Source organism: Anguilla anguilla, chromosome 4 (assembly GCF_013347855.1).
Source record: "Anguilla anguilla isolate fAngAng1 chromosome 4, fAngAng1.pri, whole genome shotgun sequence".
Taxonomy (NCBI): domain Eukaryota; kingdom Metazoa; phylum Chordata; class Actinopteri; order Anguilliformes; family Anguillidae; genus Anguilla; species Anguilla anguilla.
The window spans coordinates 18,856,536-18,880,113 of NC_049204.1; the positions used below are offsets into that span (position 1 = coordinate 18,856,536).

Below are 23,578 nucleotides of genomic sequence, written 5' to 3' on the forward strand. Positions count from 1 at the left end.
CTTTTAAACTGGATTAGAGTGAATTCTCCTCACTTCCATCCTGTCAAGGCAAAGTCAAGAGAGAGAACACTTGTGTAGTGAGTATGACATGCACTTTTACTCATATTACTGTACTCCTACAATAATAATAATAATAATAATAATAATAATCTGGTGTTTTCCTTCTTTATAGCCTGAAAAGAGCATTGCAAATGGTGAATGGTAAATGTTAGGGTTGTGTATATAGCAGTCAATTTTTGTTGTTTTGGCTCTGTACTCCGGCACATTGGATTTGAAAAGAAACAATGAATATGAGGTGAAATCAGCTTTAAGGGTATTTAACATCCATATGCAGTTATCTATGTAGGAATTTTTCTATCTATGTAGGAAACAGCCCTTTTTATACATAGTCCCCTCTCCATTTAAGGGGAATAAAGTAATTGGACAAATTTAAATAATCTTCAATAAAGTCATCATATTTAGTACTTGGTCGCAAATCCTTTGCTTTCAAATGAATGCCTAGACATCACTATGCTGGGTATCTCCCTTGTTGATGATCTGCCAGGCCAGAACTGCAGTTATCTTCAGTTTTTTGTTTGTGTTGGGGGGATTTTTTCCTTCAGTTGTGTGTTCAGCAGGTGAAAAAAGATCAATTGGATTCAGAGCGAGTGATTTACCTAGTTGCTTTAGCAGTGTGTTTGGGGCATTGTCCTGCAAGGTGAAGCACTGTCCAATGACTTTTGAGGCATTTGGTTGGATCTGAGCCAATGTGATGTTTCTGTACACTTCAGGATTTGTCCTGCTGTTCCCAACAGCAGTTGCATCAACAATGAAGACAAGTGAGACAGTGTCCAAGCCATAACACTACCCTCTACATATTTCAAGGATGGCGGGGGGGTTGCTGTGAATCATGAGCTGTTCCTTCCTTTCTCCACACTTTTCTATTTCCATAACTTTGGTACATGTTAATACTCATCTAATATGTCCATAAGACTTTGTTGCAGGACTGTTTTTAAAGGGGAATTGCACTTTCAAACACATATGGTCTTATTTTGTTTATATTGTCCTTCTAATGAATGTGTCGACCTTCATTTTTCCATTAGTTATTTCGTTTTAAATGTCTAACGCTAGAAACAAGGACCTATTTTTTTTAGCGCAAGTCCACATAGTAGTACGGTCTCAGGTTTTTCTTCTCCTTCGAAGAAAAGCATAGCATTGAAGTCGCACAATGATATGCTGCCTAGGTCTACTTCCTGAATTTGTAAAGGTAAGCAACAAAACATTGTAAAATATTAAATAAACTAATAAATAACTAATCAAAAAATGAAGGTCGACACATTCATTCGAAGAAAATTAGAAATAAAATAAGCCCAGATGTGTTTTAAAGTGTAATTCCCCTTTAACATGCAGTTTTTTAAACTGTAACCCGCCTGTTCTGTTCTTGAGGGAGTGGTTTGCATCTTGGACCGAGTCCTCTGAGTTTATGCTGGTGTAGTCTTCTCTATTTTAATTTATGCCTCCATCTTGGAGAGTGTTTTTGAGCTGTTTGACAGTTACAACTGAAAGTATTCTTCGGTCATCCACTACAATGATTTTCCTTGGTCTACCAGGTTGTTTACTATTACTGAGCTTACCAGTGCATTCACCAATTGATTCTGACATACTCTCAAAATGCACACCTAGAATCACCTCTAGACCATTTGTTAGATTTCTTGTGCATGAAGTATTGATGCAACAACCCACAGCTCAAGAAACAATTGAGCAACCAGCTCTCCAATTACTTTTGGTCCCCCAGTATGGGCGGACTAAGTATAAAACGGGCAGCAGTTCCTACATGGTTCCCTCAATATGGATGTGGATGTAAATACTTGCAAATTAAAGCAGCCTGTACTTGTACCTCATACTGTTTAATTTCAAATCCAATATGCTGGACTGGAGTGCAGAGCCAACAGAGTGCACTGTGTGTGTGTTTACACTGCATTTATCCACTATGCTCCAAAATTATACAACACCTGGCCAGCAGCCATGCATAAGCCTAAGATCACACAATGCCAAGCGTCAGCTGGAGTGGAGTAAAGCACAATGCCATTGGACTCTGGAGCAGTGGAAATGTGTTCTTTGGAGTGATGAATCACACTGAACTATCTGGCAGTCTGACAAACAAATCTGGATTTGGTGGAATGCATTGTGCAAACTGCACCGGCATGAATCATGCCAACTCTAAAGTTTGGTGGAAGAGGAGTAATGCCCTGGGACTGTTTTTCATGGTTTGGGCTAGGCCCCTTACTTCCAGTGAAGGGAAATCTTAATGCTACTGCATACAATGACATTCTAGAGAGTTGTGCACTTCCAGCTATGTGGAAACAGTTTGGGGAAGGCCCTTTCCTGTTTCAGCATGACAATGCCCCCGTGCACAAAGCAAGGTCCATAAAGAAATGGTTTGCTGAGTTTGGTGGGGAAGAACTTTAATGGCTTGCAAAGAGCCCTGACCTCTACCCCATAAAACACCTTTGCGGTGAATTGGAATGCCTACTGTGTGCCAGGCCTTACACCTAACATCAGTACCCAACCTCACTAATGCTGCTGTGGCTGAATGGAAGCAAATCCTCACAGCCATGTTTTAAAATCTACTGGAAAGCCTTCCCAGAAGAGTGGAGGCTGTTAGAGCTGTAAAGGGGGGTCCAACTCGATACCAATGCCCATGGTTTTGGAATGAATTGTTCAGCAAGTACATATGGTTGTGATGTTCAGGCGCACACATACTTTTAGAAATGTAGTGTATGTGAGCATGCTATTTTTGGCGGTTTGCTTTGATGTCTACCCATCCATCTATTATCTATACCCGCTTATCCTGGGCAGGGTCACAGGGAGTCGCTGGAGCCAATCCAAGCGTGCATTGGGCAAGAGGCAGGAATACACCCTGGACAGGCCGCCAATCTATCACAGGGCACACACACAATTCACATGCTATTCACTCACACATTTCATACTTGCGGGCTATTTAGAGTCACCGATTAGCCTACCTACATGTCTTTGGACTGGGAGGAAACCCACATGGATACAAGGAGAACATGAAAACTCAATACAGAAAGGCCCAGGCTGGATTCAAAACCCTTCTTGCTGTGAGGCAACAGTGCTACCTATGCTTTTACGTCCAGTGTTACTGTTTAGCCTTTCCTTTACTGCATGTGTATGTCATTCATTAAAAGGGGTAAATGGATAGATGTTAGTTCATTTTTGTTGCAAACAGAATAAAGGAAGATTAGCATCCAGGCACCAAGACTTTCCTTTTTGACCCCACCAACAACAAGCAAGACAAATAGCCTCATTCCTCCACGTGTAATAAAGACATGAGTTTGTTCCATCATATGAAGTCTGAGACATCTCAATAAGTGTCATATTTAGCTTGCTAGCAAGAATGAAAGTGCTGCAGGTGGTGGCTCCATTATTTGAAAACAATAGCTAGCTTATGGCAAGCATCCAGCTTTACAATCATTGTTTCTAACTATAATTCCACAGTTGCTAATCAAGCAATCATTTTATCTCGGAGTGCAAAGAATAACACCAAATGCACTTCAGCACTGTTAATAAAAGATGACTTAAGTAGTTTCATAGCCAGGAGAATCCAAAATTCAAAAAGATCCACTTCATAGCCCCAACCCAAATAAAGTATTTATAGAATGTTTTTAAAAGTCGACCTCTGTGCATGTTTACATCAATGTGTCAGCTACTTTCAACAAACAGTGCTAGGTCTGATGCCTAAAATCATTATCAGTTTTGACTTAGAAGTTAGACACAAAGTTGATTCATGCCTCTGTTCCAGGGTCTACAGAAGACAATTGCGAATGATTACAACTGCAAACACAATGAAGACAGGAATCCTACAGATATTGCTGGTATTGAAATGTGAGTAATACATACTATCACGCCAGCGTGACACCCCTGGGAGGCAGTGCCGGGGAACACCATTGGTTGACGCATGGAGAGAGAGAGAGCGCACCCACACAAACATGAAATCAAATAAACCGCCATCTTCACCCTTCGCCCTCACAGGTTCCAGGCCAAAATAATAAACTAAAACAACAAGCTAAAATAACAAAGACCAAAGAAAGGAAAACGGTGTGACCCATAGCTGGCCGCCTTCCCAGCCGGCTCCAGCTCCTCCAGCATCCCAGCTGAGGATTACTTCTTTTGGTCTTTGCTTTTTGCTTGAATCAAACTCCGAAATAAAACAAAACTAAAATCATAAATGCGCTCTCCGTGTGACCTCCCGGTCTCGGCCCAGAACTGTGGAGTGCAGCACACCTTTAAGCACCTGGGCTGATTAGCAAACGCAGCCCAGGTTTGTGTGCTCTCTCCACCAGCCGGCGCAGCTGAGACCAATCTGCCTCTCCAGCGGACCAAATGCCACACATACATGTGTATACATTTCTTCACATACCATAGTACTTGCTTCACAGATCTATATCTATACAGTAGGTCTTGAGCAATGTGTAATGACACATGTTTAGCACGTGTTTATCTGGACATGCTACCTTTAAGTCATTAGGTTCAAGTATGTGAAAGTATGAGGCCAGGTATTTGGCCCAAGAATGTAAAATACATGTGAAGGAATTGTATTTCTAGAGAACTGTGAGATAGCAAGCTTGATTTTCAGCTTTTTTTGTGTACTTAACTCCAGGAATAATTTATACAGAAAGACAATAGCAAAAATAACTATTAATTCTTTTTTTTCTTTTTTTGAAGTACAGTGTGTAGTGTCTCAACTGTTTCATACAGACTATCAGTGAATAATTCTGTTCTGTGATAACAATGTTATAATAAGAGAAAATAATGCTCTAGGCGTGATTCCCTTTAGAGACATTCCAGAATGTTTTTTGTGGCATGCCAAAACATTTTTAGAATGGTTCAATAAACATGTCTATGTAGCAGATGTAGCTCAGCTAGTTTACTAGTGAAGCAGAGTGAGCTATAGCAATGCAAAGGCCTTGTAGCTGGTTACTGTGATCACTAAGTCCTTACATCAACAGTAAAATAGTAATGCACTTACATATTTATTTGTATATGTCTATTGGTATATATAAACTAAGTTACAGAACAGCAACTTCCAAAACGATGTGTTTCTTACTAGTTATATTTGACACAGGTTTCTCTGACGTAACATATACAACTTCCACAACTCCACCTCAAGGAAGGATCGTTAAAGGTAATTTCACCATTTTATATTAATGCTGTCATAAACACTAGAGTTACTGTTAAAATTATTCTACAAGGATAAGTCCAATGAATTAAAAGATATGCCCTTTATAGTTTTTTTTGTGTGGATTATGTAATATGTTTTCAAATACTCCTGATTCATGTGACATTTTGTTCAAATGGGTCTCACAGTATCATGCCATAGCCATTTCTGATATAGTATATATCCCTATATACACGGATACAGTCTAGATCTGTGAGCTGTAATATTAAATTTACCCTTAATTGGCAATTATTTTCTACTACTTGGGTTCCCAACCTTGGTCTTGTGAGACCCCTAAGTATGCTGGTTTTTGTTCCAACCACAATTGCAATCGCAGAATTTTAACAACCTGTTCATTTTTCTGAATTAAATGCTTTTTTTATATCCATGACTAAACAAACCCTTTGTCATGGACTTCTCAAATTATACAATGGCTGAGGTCCAATCCGTGAAATGTCATGCCCTCCCACACTTTCACACACCACTTCCACATCCCTTTGGAAACTGGAAGATTGTCCTTATAGACCGCAGTCCAAACCATTAGCAAAGCTGTGTCCAAATCAGAGCTCTATCTACTGCATCTTGTGTACTCTGTACAATCATACTGTATACAGAACTGCATACTGCCTAGTATGTGACACACAATATGTGAACAATATCCTTCATGGTATTTTCCAACCGTACTGTGGGAGTCTCATAAGACATCCCTCTCTAGCTCATGTCGTTGTTGTTGTTGAAGAGAAAGGTCAGCTAAGCTGCACCTCATTTTTAAATTGAAGCTGCACATCATAATTACGAGACCAAAATTTTCTTTGCTTCCAGAAAAGCTTGCTTCTGAATGTACTCAGAAAAATGTACCTAGAAATAAGTACACCATCCAGGGATCTTAAGTACGGTACATTTAGAGAAAATTTCAGCTACTTGGCAACATTCTCTTCCAACCAGAGTACTCAGCAAGCATACTCATTAGTATGTAGTACGATTCAGTACAACTCGGACAGAGCCCAAGTGAAGTACATGAAATCAGTACCTCAACCCTTGATTTGACCCAAAGGAACAATTCACAAAACTACACACTTCAGGTAGTGAAATTTCCCAGAATGCTTTACAGTAACCCCAGCCTTCCCATTATAGAAATTTATATTCAACCCCAAACATATCTCCAGGGAAAAATCATAAAAAAGGAGAAAGCAGCATACAAGAATAAGAGATTAAAAAAAAGTTTTTTAGTGTGCAAGTGAAATGTTGAATAAATTAGGAAATAGCGTAGATTTCAAGGTTTGATAAAATCATTTTAAAACTGATCTACAGTGAACAAGTTAATGTTAAATTAGGATACAGTTTCAGAGTGATTTTTTTAGCATGACTATTTCTAATAGGTAATAGACGGAAAAGGAGCCAGGGGAAGTTTTTAAGCATGAATGGACAATATTTCAAATAAATTTTGCTTGGATTTCATTTTTAATTGAGGTTGCTGAACTCTTTTTATGTTTTATACTTCTATGCCATCTGCAAAAGAATATGCAATATATGCACCCACTGTTTTTGTTGTAGTTTATTAATATATTCGTTTGGGAGGTATTTTGTGCATACATATTAGTGTATTATTCCGAATTCCTGCTCATCAAGTATTTAAGGGTGCAAAGTATTTGCTGTCTTTCAAAAAATTTATTGTCAATAATTTTCTTGCTTTCGCTTTTGCCTGAATAGACACTGATATATTGGTTGGAGCTTCCCGTTTTATGCAATTTATTGTAAAGTTGTCTTCTGTACTATAATTTTCAAGTGCAGTTGAATTTGAATAATTCAGCTCCCTCCCTTGCTCCTCCCCATTGGTTGAAGTATCTACTCCTGTTTTTTGGGGGTTTTTTTGGTGCTGCGTCACCTTCTCCAGAAGTTAGTTTGTGAAGGCAGAACATTTAATAGATTGGACCAATGCCCATTTTCTAAAAGTACTACTCAAAAAATGGAAAATCCGGGTTAAAGAGGGCCATTAAATATACTGAATGTTCAGAACAGATCCTACAACATGTGGATTATCCATTAAAAAAGCAAATAAAATACTAGCATGCATAGGGTCAAATGCACAGATGTTGCACCAGTATAGCTGCCTATAATTGTGACTAGCATGGCTGCAAGAGAAGCAACTTTAAAAGGGAGGTCATTGTTTGGGGGTGTTTAGCAAAACCTTCAATGACTACTCAACTTGCTGATATGTGTGTGTCAAAAGTAGAATTTTTCTATGGGGTATTCTGAAACATCTGAAAAAGCCTTCTCTGTATAAGTACAAGTTGATCTACTATTTTTGTGGAAAAATTGGGTCAAATTCATCCTGAAGATTATGAGACACTGGTAGACTCTATTGCACAATGCATAGTACCCATAATGGAAACAAATAACCCAGGACCATATTATATGACTTTACATTTGGATTTCCATGTTTGTTCACATTTTTAAGATAATGTCGAAATGTCTATAGTGTTTTTCAACAATATACAGTAATTCCATATCTAAAAAGCATTGTGAATGTAGCACAGTGGGTAAGGAACTGGGCTTGTAACCGAAAGGTCGCAGGTTCGATTCCCGGGTAAGGACACTGCCGTGGTACCCTTGAGCAAGGTACTTAACCTGCATTGCTTCAGTGTATATATCCAGCTGTATAAATGGATACAATGTAAAATGCTATGTAAAAAGTTGTGTAGGTTGCTCTGGATAAGAGCATCTGCTAAATGCCTCTAATGTAATGTAATGAATATATTAATGTGCATCATAAAAAACTTTATAATTACTCTGAGACTAGACAGATAATATAAAATAATGAATATAATATTAAATAAAGTGAAATGATCTTGACATAATTAACTTGGATAACTACCATGGGTTTTTATGCTTTAATCTTATACTATTTTATTTTTTAAGGACTGTGTTCAAAAAGAACCTGCTGCAAAGGCACTGATCAAACCTGTTTTATTGGAACCTGCTTTTGTGATGAAGGATGTCAGCGCTTTGATGACTGCTGTGAAGATTATGTACCTGTATGCACAGGTAAGATGTGTCTTGCTCATTTAAAAAAAAACTTGCAGTTTGTATCCTATCTAGTCACTTGTTCCTTAATCAAAAATTGCACTTTGAGATAAAGTATTCTGAATTCTGAATGGTATACTTCAACAACAATTTCCATCTCTATGATTAAAACAGCTGAAGCTTCAACCACTTCTGTCCTTCCAACGACCATGACTGCAGTCCCCATTACTACCAAAACTGAGACTTCAGCAGCTTCTGTCCATACAACTACAATCACAACAGTACTATTGTCAAGCACAAATGAAGCGTATTCAAGACAATCTACCGCAATAACTACCACAACTGAGCCTTCATCATCAGCATCTGCCCCAACAACGACAAAACCATCAACAAACTCTGCCCATATAACTACCACAACTGAGTCGTCAACGACTTCTTTCCCTTCAACAACTACAACATTTATACCTATAAGTAGCACAACTGAAGCTTCAATAACTTTAATCCCTACAATTACAATAGCTGAAGGTTCAACAACTGTCCCGACAACAGCCACAACATTTGTACATAGGACAACTGAGCCTTCAACAACAGCATCTGTCCCAACAACAATAATCAAGCCATCTACAACTGCGCTAATAACTACCACATCTGAGTCTTCAACAACTTCTGTCCCTTCAACAACCACAACAATTAAACCTATAAGTACCACAAATGAGGCCTTACGTACCACAGCTGAAGCTTCAACAACTTTTATCCCTACAATGGCAACAGCAGAAGCTTCAACAACATCTGTCCCTATAACTACCACAAAAACTGTACCTATTACTACCATAACTGCAGCAGATTCAACTACATCTCTTCCTCCAACAACTTCAATTACAACTTCTGTCCCTATATCTACCATAAATGAGTCTCCAACTACTTCTGTTCCTTCAACGATGACAAGCACACCTATAAGTACCACAACTGAAGCTTCAACAACTTTAATCCCTACAATTACAACAGCTGAAGCTTCAACAACTTCTGTCCCTATAACTACCACAAAAACTGTACCTATTACTACCATAACTGCAGCAGATTCAACTACATCTCTTCCACCAACAACCTCAATTACAGCTTCAACAACTTCTGTCCCTATATCTACCATAAATGAGGCTCCAACGACTTCTGTCCCTTCAACAACCACAACAATTAAACCTATAAGTACCACAAATGAGGCCTTACGTACCACAGCTGAAGCTTCAACAACTTTTATCCCTACAATGGCAACAGCAGAAGCTTCAACAACATCTGTCCCTATAACTACCACAAAAACTGTACCTATTACTACCATAACTGCAGCAGATTCAACTACATCTCTTCCACCAACAACCTCAATTACAGCTTCAACAACTTCTGTCCCTATATCTACCATAAATGAGGCTCCAATGACTTCTGTCCCTTCAACGACCACAACATTTATACCTAGAAGTACCACAAATGAGGCTTTAATTACCACAACTGAAGCTTCAACAACTGTAATCCCTACAGTTACAACAGCTGAAGGTTCAACAACTGTCCTGACAACCACCACGACATCTGTACATGGCACAACTGAGCCTTCTACAACGGCATCTGTCCCAACATCAACAATAATCAAGCCATCTACAACTGTCCAAATAACTACCACAACTGAGTCTCCAACAACTTCTGTCCCTTCAATGACCACAACAATTAAACCTATAAGTACCACAACTGAAGCTTCAACAACTTTTATCCCTACAATGGCAACAGCTGAAGCTTCAACAACTTCTGTCTCTATAACTACCACAGAAACTGTACCTATTACTACCATAACTGCAGCAGATTCAACTACATCTCTTCCACCAACAACCTCAATTACAGCTTCAACAACTTCTGTCCCTATATCTACCATAAATGAGGCTCCAACGACTTCTGTCCCTTCAACGACCACAACATTTATACCTAGAAGTACCACAAATGAGGCTTTAATTACCACAACTGAAGCTTCAACAACTGTAATCCCTACAGTTACAACAGCTGAAGGTTCAACAACTGTCCTGCCAACCACCACGACATCTGTACATGGCACAACTGAGCCTTCTACAACGGCATCTGTCCCAACATCAACAATAATCAAACCATCTACAATTGTCCTAATAACTACCACAACTGAGTCTCCAACAACTTCTGTCCCTTCAATGACCACAACAATTAAACCTATAAGTACCACAACTGAAGCTTCAACAACTTTTATCCCTACAATGGCAACAGCTGAAGCTTCAACAACTTCTGTCTCTATAACTACCACAGAAACGGTACCTATTACTACCATAACTGCAGCAGATTCAACTACATCTCTTCCACCAACAACCTCAATTACAGCTTCAACAACTTCTGTCCCTATATCTACCATAAATGAGGCTCCAACGACTTCTGTCCCTTCAACAACCACAACATTTATACCTAGAAGTACCACAAATGAGGTTTTAATTACCACAACTGAAGCTTCAACAACTGTAATCCCTACAGTTACAACAGCTGAAGGTTCAACAACTGTCCTGACAACCACCACGACATCTGCACATGGCACAACTGAGCCTTCTACAACGGCATCTGTCCCAACATCAACAATAATTAAACCATCTACAATTGTCCTAATAACTACCACAACTGAGTCTCCAACAACTTCTGTCCCTTCAATGACCACAACAATTAAACCTATAAGTACCACAACTGAAGCTTCAACAACTTTTATCCCTACAATGGCAACAGCTGAAGCTTCAACAACTTCTGTCTCTATAACTACCACAGAAACGGTACCTATTACTACCATAACTGCAGCAGATTCAACTACATCTCTTCCACCAACAACCTCAATTACAGCTTCAACAACTTCTGTCCCTATATCTACCATAAATGAGGCTCCAACGACTTCTGTCCCTTCAACGACCACAACATTTATACCTAGAAGTACCACAAATGAGGCTTTAATTACCACAACTGAAGCTTCAACAACTGTAATCCCTACAGTTACAACAGCTGAAGGTTCAACAACTGTCCTGACAACCACCACGACATCTGCACATGGCACAACTGAGCCTTCTACAACGGCATCTGTCCCAACATCAACAATAATCAAACCATCTACAATTGTCCTAATAACTACCACAACTGAGTCTCCAACAACTTCTGTCCCTTCAATGACCACAACAATTAAACCTATAAGTACCACAAATGAGGCCTTAAGTACCACAGCTGAAGCTTCAACAACATCTGTCCCTATAACTACCACAAAAACTGTACCTATTACTACCATAACTGCAGCAGATTCAACTACATCTCTTCCACCAACAACCTCAATTACAGCTTCAACAACTTCTGTCCCTATATCTACCATAAATGAGGCTCCAACGACTTCTGTCCCTTCAACGACCACAACATTTATACCTAGAAGTACCACAAATGAGGCTTTAATTACCACAACTGAAGCTTCAACAACTGTAATCCCTACAGTTACAACAGCTGAAGGTTCAACAACTGTCCTGACAACCACCACGACATCTGCACATGGCACAACTGAGCCTTCTACAACGGCATCTGTCCCAACATCAACAATAATCAAACCATCTACAATTGTCCTAATAACTACCACAACTGAGTCTCCAACAACTTCTGTCCCTTCAATGACCACAACAATTAAACCTATAAGTACCACAAATGAGGCCTTAAGTACCACAGCTGAAGCTTCAACAACATCTGTCCCTATAACTACCACAAAAACTGTACCTATTACTACCATAACTGCAGCAGATTCAACTACATCTCTTCCACCAACAACCTCAATTACAGCTTCAACAACTTCTGTCCCTATATCTACCATAAATGAGGCTCCAACGACTTCTGTCCCTTCAACGACCACAACATTTATACCTAGAAGTACCACAAATGAGGCTTTAATTACCACAACTGAAGCTTCAACAACTGTAATCCCTACAGTTACAACAGCTGAAGGTTCAACAACTGTCCTGCCAACCACCACGACATCTGTACATGGCACAACTGAGCCTTCTACAACGGCATCTGTCCCAACATCAACAATAATCAAACCATCTACAATTGTCCTAATAACTACCACAACTGAGTCTCCAACAACTTCTGTCCCTTCAATGACCACAACAATTAAACCTATAAGTACCACAACTGAAGCTTCAACAACTTTTATCCCGACAATGGCAACAGCTGAAGCTTCAACAACTTCTGTCTCTATAACTACCACAGAAACGGTACCTATTACTACCATAACTGCAGCAGATTCAACTACATCTCTTCCACCAACAACCTCAATTACAGCTTCAACAACTTCTGTCCCTATATCTACCATAAATGAGGCTCCAACGACTTCTGTCCCTTCAACGACCACAACATTTATACCTAGAAGTACCACAAATGAGGCTTTAATTACCACAACTGAAGCTTCAACAACTGTAATCCCTACAGTTACAACAGCTGAAGGTTCAACAACTGTCCTGACAACCACCACGACATCTGCACATGGCACAACTGAGCCTTCTACAACGGCATCTGTCCCAACATCAACAATAATTAAACCATCTACAATTGTCCTAATAACTACCACAACTGAGTCTCCAACAACTTCTGTCCCTTCAATGACCACAACAATTAAACCTATAAGTACCACAACTGAAGCTTCAACAACTTTTATCCCTACAATGGCAACAGCTGAAGCTTCAACAACTTCTGTCTCTATAACTACCACAGAAACGGTACCTATTACTACCATAACTGCAGCAGATTCAACTACATCTCTTCCACCAACAACCTCAATTACAGCTTCAACAACTTCTGTCCCTATATCTACCATAAATGAGGCTCCAACGACTTCTGTCCCTTCAACGACCACAACATTTATACCTAGAAGTACCACAAATGAGGCTTTAATTACCACAACTGAAGCTTCAACAACTGTAATCCCTACAGTTACAACAGCTGAAGGTTCAACAAGTGTCCTGACAACCACCACGACATCTGCACATGGCACAACTGAGCCTTCTACAACGGCATCTGTCCCAACATCAACAATAATCAAACCATCTACAATTGTCCTAATAACTACCACAACTGAGTCTCCAACAACTTCTGTCCCTTCAATGACCACAACAATTAAACCTATAAGTACCACAACTGAAGCTTCAACAACTTTTATCCCTACAATGGCAACAGCTGAAGCTTCAACAACTTCTGTCTCTATAACTACCACAGAAACGGTACCTATTACTACCATAACTGCAGCAGATTCAACTACATCTCTTCCACCAACAACCTCAATTACAGCTTCAACAACTTCTGTCCCTATATCTACCATAAATGAGGCTCCAACGACTTCTGTCCCTTCAACGACCACAACATTTATACCTAGAAGTACCACAAATGAGGTTTTAATTACCACAACTGAAGCTTCAACAACTGTAATCCCTACAGTTACAACAGCTGAAGGTTCAACAACTGTCCTGACAACCACCACGACATCTGCACATGGCACAACTGAGCCTTCTACAACGGCATCTGTCCCAACATCAACAATAATTAAACCATCTACAATTGTCCTAATAACTACCACAACTGAGTCTCCAACAACTTCTGTCCCTTCAATGACCACAACAATTAAACCTATAAGTACCACAACTGAAGCTTCAACAACTTTTATCCCTACAATGGCAACAGCTGAAGCTTCAACAACTTCTGTCTCTATAACTACCACAGAAACGGTACCTATTACTACCATAACTGCAGCAGATTCAACTACATCTCTTCCACCAACAACCTCAATTACAGCTTCAACAACTTCTGTCCCTATATCTACCATAAATGAGGCTCCAACGACTTCTGTCCCTTCAACAATGACAAGTACACCTATAAGTACCACAGATGAGGCTTTAAGTACCACAACTGAAGCTTCAAAAACTTTAATCCCTACAATTACAACAGCTGAAGGTTCAACAACTGTCCCGACAACTACCACGACATCTGTACATGGCACAACTGAGCCTTCTACAACGGCATCTGTCCCAACATCAACAATAATCAAGCCATCTACAACTGTCCTAATAACTACCACAACTGGGTCTCCAACGAATTCTGTCCCTTCAACAATGACAAGTACACCTATAAGTACCACAGATGAGGCTTTAAGTACCACAACTGAAGCTTCAACAACTTCTGTCCCTTCAATGACCACAACAATTAAACCTATAAGTACCACAACTGAAGCTTCAACAACTTTTATCCCTACAATGGCAACAGCTGAAGCTTCAACAACTTCTGTCTCTATAACTACCACAGAAACGGTACCTATTACTACCATAACTGCAGCAGATTCAACTACATCTCTTCCACCAACAACCTCAATTACAGCTTCAACAACTTCTGTCCCTATATCTACCATAAATGAGGCTCCAACAACTTCTGTCCCTTCAACGACCACAACATTTATACCTAGAAGTACCACAAATGAGGTTTTAATTACCACAACTGAAGCTTCAACAACTGTAATCCCTACAGTTACAACAGCTGAAGGTTCAACAACTGTCCTGACAACCACCACGACATCTGCACATGGCACAACTGAGCCTTCTACAATGGCATCTGTCCCAACATCAACAATAATCAAACCATCTACAATTGTCCTAATAACTACCACAACTGAGTCTCCAACAACTTCTGTCCCTTCAATGACCACAACAATTAAACCTATAAGTACCACAAATGAGGCCTTAAGTACCACAGCTGAAGCTTCAACAACATCTGTCCCTATAACTACCACAAAAACTGTACCTATTACTACCATAACTGCAGCAGATTCAACTACATCTCTTCCACCAACAACCTCAATTACAGCTTCAACAACTTCTGTCCCTATATCTACCATAAATGAGGCTCCAACGACTTCTGTCCCTTCAACAATAACAACATTTATACCTAGAAGTACCACAAATGAGGCTTTAATTACCACAACTGAAGCTTCAACAACTGTAATCCCTACAGTTACAACAGCTGAAGGTTCAACAACTGTCCTGACAACCACCACGACATCTGCACATGGCACAACTGAGCCTTCTACAACGGCATCTGTCCCAACATCAACAATAATCAAACCATCTACAATTGTCCTAATAACTACCACAACTGAGTCTCCAACAACTTCTGTCCCTTCAATGACCACAACAATTAAACCTATAAGTACCACAACTGAAGCTTCAACAACTTTTATCCCTACAATGGCAACAGCTGAAGCTTCAACAACATCTGTCCCTATAACTACCACAAAAACTGTACCTATTACCAGCATAACTGCAGCAGATTCAACTACATCTCTTCCACCAACAACCTCAATTACAGCTTCAACAACTTCTGTCCCTATATCTACCATAAATGAGGCTCCAACGACTTCTGTCCCTTCAACGACCACAACATTTATACCTAGAAGTACCACAAATGAGGTTTTAATTACCACAACTGAAGCTTCAACAACTGTAATCCCTACAGTTACAACAGCTGAAGGTTCAACAACTTCTGTCCCTATATCTACCATAAATGAGGCTCCAACGACTTCTGTCCCTTCAACAATGACAAGCACACCTATAAGTACCACAACTGAAGCTTCAACAACTTTAATCCCTGCAATTACAACAGCTGAAGGTTCAACAACTTCTGTCCCTATATCTACCATAAATGAGGCTCCAACGACTTCTGTCCCTTCAACAACCACAACATTTATACCTAGAAGTACCACAAATGAGGCCTTAAGTACCACAGCTGAAGCTTCAACAGCTTTTATCCCTACAATGGAAACAGATGAAGCTTCAACAACTTCTGTCCCTATATCTACCATAAATGAGGCTCCAACGACTTCTGTCCCTTCAACAACCACAACATTTATACCTAGAAGTACCACAAATGAGGCTTTAATTACCACAACTGAAGCTTCAACAACTGTAATCCCTACAGTTACAACAGCTGAAGGTTCAACAACTGTCCTGACAACCAGCACGACATCTGCACATGGCACAACTGAGCCTTCTACAATGGCATCTGTCCCAACATCAACAATAATCAAGCCATCTACAACTGTCCTAATAACTACCACAACTGGTTCTCCAACAATTTCTGTCCCTTCAATGACCACAACAATTAAACCTATAAGTACCACAACTGAAGCTTCAACAACTTTTATCCCTACAATGGCAACAGCTGAAGCTTCAACAACTTCTGTCCCTATAACTACCACAGAAACTGTACCTATTACTACCATAACTGCAGCAGATTCAACTACATCTCTCCCTCCAACAACCTCAATTACAGCTTCAATAACTTCTGTCCCTATATCTACCATAAATGAGGCTCCAACGACTTCTGTCCCTTCAACGATGACAAGCACACCTATAAGAACCACAAATGAGGCTTTAAGTACCACAACTGAAGCTTCAACAACTTTAATCCCTATAATTACAACAGCTGAAGGTTCAACAACTGTTCCGACAACTACCACAACATCTGTACATGGCACAACTGAGCCTTCAACAACGGCATCTGTCCCAACATCAACAATAATCAAGCCATCTACAACTGTCCTAATAACTACCACAACTGAGTCTTCAACAACTTCTGTCCCTTCAACAACCACAACAATTAAACCTATAAGTACCACAAATGAGGCCTTACGTACCACAGCTGAAGCTTCAACAACTTTTATCCCTACAATGGAAACAGATGAAGCTTCAACAACTTCTGTCCCTATAACTACCACAGAAACTGTATCTACTACTACCATAACTGCAGCTAATTCAACTACATCTCTCCCTCCAACAACCTCAATTACAGCTTCAACAACTTCTGTCCCTATAACTATCATAAATGAGGCTCCAATGACTTCTGTCCCTTCAACGACCACAACATTTATACCTATAAGTACCACAACTGAGGCTTCAACGATGACTTCTGTCCCTACAACTACCATAAAAATTATACCTGTAAGTACTGCCACTGAGGTTTTAACAATAACTTCTGTCCCCACAATGACCGCAACTTATGTCTCAAGTTCTGTTCCTTTAAGTACCACAACCGTGGATGCAGCTACTATTACAACAGCTGAAGGTTCAACAACTTCTGTCCCTACAATTACCACAACATCTGTACATAGCACAACTGAGCCTTCATCAACAGCATCTGTCCCAACAACAAACATAATCAAGGTATCTACAACTTCTGTCCCATTAACTACCACAACTGAGGTTCCAACGACATCTGTCCCTTCAACAGTCACAACAGCTATACCCATAAGTACAACAAATAAGGCTTCAACTATAACTTCTGTCCCCTCAATGACCACAGCATCTGTACGTAGCACAACTGAGCCTTCATCAACAACATCTGTCCGAACAACAACAATCAAGCTATCTACACCTTCTGTCCCTATAACTACCACAACTGATGTCTCCAGTTCGGTTCCTTTAAGCACCACAACCGGAGGTTCAACTTCAGCTTTTACCCCTACAATTACAGTTCAAGGTCCAACAACTTTTGTCCCCATAACTACCTCAGACACTGTGCCCATAACTACCACAGACACAACCACTACTCTCCGTCCAACTACCACAACTACAGCTTCAAAAACCTCTGTCCCTATAACAACTGCAACTGAGGCTCCAACAACTCCTATCCCTACAGCTCTCCCAACAAATATACCTATAAGTACCATAAATGAGGTTTCAACAATGACTTCTGCCCGTACAACTACCATAAAAAATATACCTGTAAGAACTACTACTGCGGTTTCAGCAATAACTTCTGTTCCTACAATGACCAAAACGTCCGTACCTATACCTATCACAGCTACAACCACAATCAAGCTATCTACAACTTCTGTCCCTATAACTCCCACATCAACCACAACCACAACTAAACGATCTACAACTTCTGTTCCTCTTACTACCACAAATGAGACATCTACACAAACTTTGCCCCCTACCACCACAACAACAGATGCTTCGACAGAAACATTGGTACCAGCAACTATAACTGAGGTTTCAACAACAGCAGCACCTATAACTGCCACAGCCGAAGCTTCAACTATGATTTCACTGTTAACCACTACCACAACTAAGGATTCTACAACAGACTCTCTTGGTATAACTGCCTCTTCCAGTACTAGTGCTGTACCAGTAGCTCCCAATATAGTCATCACATCCCCATCTGCTACTACCATAAATGAGCCTTCAACAACAACTTCAGTTCCAATAACTACAACTGAGGTTTTAACAAAAACAAAAATTGTGCCAGAAGATATGATATCAGCGGCATCTACAACTATCACAACAGAGTTACCTTCAGTAACTCCTCTCCCTACAAGTCCAAAGACTGATGCTTCAACAAGTCCTGTCCTTACAGCTACAGCAACAGAGGCTTTGTTTCATACAACTATGAAAACTGAAGTTTCAAGAACATCAACAACAGTACCAGTAACTACCACAAGTAAGGCTTCTATGCCCACTGCTGTCCCTACAGCTACAGCGTCAACATCAGTCCCTACAACTATCACAACAGGGCCTTCAACGGCTTCTGCACATTTAACTGCCATAACGGAGGATCCCACAAAAACACCAGCACATATAATTACCAATACTACTGCATCTACATCAACTTCGCTCCTAACAACTTTGATAGGTGAGGCATCAACAACAACACCGATAACTACCATAGGCTTAACTACTCAGGCTTCAACATTGACTTCTCTAACAACAATATCCACAACTGAAGTTTCAACAAGAACTGTACCTACAACAACCACAACTTCTACAACCACTTATATTCCTACAACTTCCACTACACTGTTAGATATAACAACTTCTCTTAAAATCTCAACAACAGAGGCTTCAACAACAACTAATGCCCCTACAACTATCATAACTGATGAATCCACTACAAAAAGGGTACCCATAAGCACCTCAATGGAGGCTTCAGCAACAACTTCTATCCTAATATCTACGACACCGGAGGTCTCAGCTACAACTTTTGTTCCTGCCACAATAAAAAATATAACTGCAGTATCCACAACAGACATAGCTACAAGAGGTTTTCTCCTTACTACAGTTAAGGCTCCAACAATGACTTCTGTCCCTACAACTAACCCAACTGGGGCTTCAACAAATTCTCTCCATTCCACAGCTGAAGTATCAACAACAAGTTCTGGGCCTACAACTACCACAACTAAGGCTTCAAATTCTCTTCCAATAAGTTCCACAACAACTATACCTCCTACTACCACAACACAGTTAACAAAGATTGAGATTTTAACATCTCCTCTTCCTACAAAAACAGTAGCTGGTGAAACAGCAGCTCCAATTTTGTCCACATCCACAGCTTTTGCAGCAAACACAGCTGAAGCACCTACAGATGGTTCTTTTCCTATAATGACCTCACCTGGAGCTCCCGCCACATCTGACAGTCAATCCATTGCATCTACTTTACCCGCAGTTACTGTTCTTGAACCAACATCTATTTTAACAATTCCCATAGAAGAAGGTCCTACTACAATAGCCATTAATTTAGCGGCATCTCCTTCTACAACAGCATTTCCTATTAGAACTATTAAAACTACAGTTCCAATAATATCTTTTACATCTCCAACAACTACAACGTCAGGTCCTACTACAGCAGACTCACTGATTACCCACTCTACTACTTCAACCATGTCCCCATTGACACCTGGTATCACTGCAGGTGCAACTGGACCTCCAGTAACACCTACAGCTGCTCTAATCACAGCTGCAGGTCCCACTACAGTTTTCACAATGGCAGCCTCCTCTACAACTATCAGAACTACATCACCTATAAAGGTCACTACTAAAACTCCCACTACAACAACCACATTATCCCCCACTACAACGAGAACCTCAACTCTACAAACAACCACCAGGACAACAAATCCTCCACCCCCACCTCCACCTCCAGTTCCAATATTTTTCATTCAAGTGACCCTGGTAGCTCCATTTGTGCCAGCACTGGAAAACAACCAGTCACCAGAATTTCAAGCTTTAGCAGCAACAGTTGTTGCAGTGGTAAGTCAATATTTCAGTACTTCTTACCTTGTTTGAGTTTTCATATATTATTTAACAAGATGATCCATCAGCACATAATTTAGTCCTGCTTCACTGTACAAGTTAAATATGAATTAAAATTAAAATGTATATGTTTTTAAATGTAATTACATTATATGATGCTAAACTCTCAGAAAGGATGAAGTGTGGTAATCAGCATTTCTCTTTCTTCCTATCAGTCTAGTTTACCAATCAGCTATTGTCCCCTATATAGCTCTTAAACAGTCCCAAAATAAAAAGTGCAGCATGTGTATCACCGAATCAAAAGCATTGTTCGCCTGAGCAAGGAATTACCATTTAGTTCTAAGAATAGTAGTATTTCTAATAATTATTGGTTTAGTAGTTTTAAGAATATACTGGTGTACACTTCCAGCTCTGTATTTTAGGGGCAAAATCTTGTTATTCAGTTTTATAACCGCAAGAAGTATATACAATTAAAATGTGGTTGATTGATGCACTCAGGAACTGTACTTAATTAGAATCTGAATTATAATTGAATTAGTCTTTGCAGCACAATTACGCACTACATCTGAAAACTGCACACCTGTTCCACAGCGCATAACTTCTTAAAAGTAATTATTTTTTGAATCCAGATGAGATATATCTCAGGTCAGAGTTTACTGAGTCAGCAAGTAACAGTAATCTTTTCTGAACACCTTTTTGAAATATTACAATTCCTCTTTTTTTGTCTTATTGCATAGTGTGATGCAATTTACAGAACACGATATGGCCTTCTTTTCATCAGAACTGTCGTCATAGCATTCAGGTAAGACTGAAAATGGACCCATAAATTTTCTGCAAAACTGAATAATAAGTCTATATATTTTTAGGATATATTTAGACATACAATCTTATGCATGCATGTAGTATGTTTATCTGTTCAAGTAATGCTAAATCAATGGTCCTTCTAAATTCAGATTATGCATTGAGTGCAGTCTGCTGTTCTACCAAAGTTAACAAAGTTTTATTTTCCTTTTCAGGCCTATTAGGGTCAGAATGGAAGGGACAGACGTGGAAGTGGAGCTCATTTTCAATGAGACCAGTTCTGAAGCACTACCCAGCAATAATGATGTGGCGGTGACCTTGAAAGAAGAAGTGACCAACCCAAATTCAACCATTCTGAATGGATTCAATCTTACTATAGATGCTGATTCCATAAGGGTTATGCGTAAGTTACTTCATGAAATCACCCATATGTATGTATGTATGTAAACTATATGATTTTCTCATCTTGATAGCATTAAAGCACAATTTCTTCTTAATATTTGTTGACCTGAAGGTGTGGCCAACGCTTCTACAACACCCACAACAAAACTGACAACAGCAACAGCCACCACCACAGCTACTATCACTCCATCCAGTGCCAAACCTGTGACTGCAGCACCCACCTCAGCCAGCACTGCTACCCCAAGTCCAACTGTCCAGATAGAGTTTACTTCAAGAGAAACATTTGTGTCTGATCTCTTAAATCAAAGTTCAGAAGCTTTTCAAGCCAGATCAAAACTCACCAAAGAACAGGTGGGTGGCTGTGAACAGTGTTACTCCCTGTCCTTGACACTTGAGGACATGGATTACAATATGGAAAAGAGACGATGTCTACAGCGAGGCAAAGTGCAACTTTGTACAGAAGCAACTGTACATTTTATTATTCACAGCTAAATTGTGACACCAAATCAATAAAGGACAACTTAGGTTTGATTTAAAGACTATGATATTCTTGTCAAATCATGGGAAAGTTGATCTGTTGATATTGCAAGGAAATCATGTTATACTTCATTTGATGTGTAACAGCTAACTAAAAACCATGGACCAATTATAGAGCAAAATGCATCAACAAATGTCTAATTATATGAAACCATATATATTAAGTTTGATTTTTTAAAATCTTTCTTTTTCAGATTGAACCAGTATATACAAGTGCCTTCACGTCCTTCCTTTTTGCGATAGTAAAAAGTTTCAGGTGATGTTTCCCCCGTTATACTGATGTGAATAACTATGTCAATTCGTCCACATTTCAGTAAGGTTGCTTCAAGTGAGGAAGAGGGGCTTCAGAAACAAAATGCTATTCTTTTTTATGAGTGGGGATAATATATTATGTAACATACTTCTAGTGTTTCATATCTGTGTCTGTCTGTTTCTAGGGCAGGATCAATCATCACTCAGGCTGATCTGGTCTTCAACTCTACAGAGTCATTGCCCAGTAATGAACAGATTGTCAGCACTTTGAGAAATGCCATCACCAATTCACAAATCTCATTTGACATCGACCCCAACTCCATTGTAATCACATGTGAGTTTTGTCACTGGTGCTATTGTTATATACCTTTTTACATAACAAGCAAGACTGTTAATTAAACTATGGCAGGTTATTTCCTTTTCTGAAAATATTTTTATCAAATCACATCTACTGAGCCCATGGTTAGTTTACACATGGACAGACAGTACTGTACCAAGGTTCATTCAGGCTTACCGCTAGATAAAAATACAGGTTATAGTATCCTCCACTTACCTTTTTGAAATGGCTTTTTCCACATCCAGCTGCATCCCCCAGTGGAGTCTCCCGTACGACCAGTGTGCTCACAGCCTCCTCTCTGGCCATGGTGTCACTGCTGCTCTCCCACTGCTGGTAGACTCAGCTGCAGACTACTCGCTGAGAGGCTGCCGAACATCACCACTGGACATTAGCAGAAGTATCAGCTGGCTAATTTCCCCAATATGCCTGGTACCAGATGAAATGGCTCCATCAGCAGACACCCATCTCTATTTATATCCTTATTTGAATAAAACATTTTTCCTAGATTATATGATGCATACAGGTTTATGAAAAATTACTGCAGTTTTATGTTGTATACTATTGAAGTGACTGCAGAAATATTTCATTAATTGCTCTTACCCAGTAAAGCAGCTGCCACAATAAGACTTGCAATGTGGGAAATGTTCATAAAGCATCAAATGTACCTTACAGCGAACAAACATGGGTTACTTATCTACAAATAAATATCTTGCTTTGACACGCATCTAGTACAGTATGAACAAGTGCATAAATCTTTAAGATGGCCTTGAATGGCATAATATATTTTTGTGTATTTATTTCTGCACTTTATTCTTTTCATTAAACCAACCATATGAGCATTGTGTGCCATAGTCTATAAATGAAATT

General features: G+C 39.6%; 1 protein-coding gene across 1 annotated transcript; it reads left to right on the top strand.

The window, feature by feature from the left end:
* Positions 1-23,048, top strand: LOC118225236 (mucin-17-like). The gene is made up of 11 exons (XM_035413351.1): positions 1-77; positions 3,803-3,885; positions 5,126-5,185; positions 8,138-8,263; positions 8,417-9,391; positions 15,857-16,048; positions 18,468-18,477; positions 18,827-18,985; positions 21,698-21,829; positions 22,560-22,708; positions 22,957-23,048. The coding sequence occupies exons 2-11, from the start codon at positions 3,825-3,827 to the stop codon at positions 23,046-23,048; spliced, it is 1,956 nt and encodes a 651-aa protein (XP_035269242.1). The 5' UTR covers positions 1-77; positions 3,803-3,824.
* Positions 23,049-23,578: the final 530 nt, after the last annotated feature.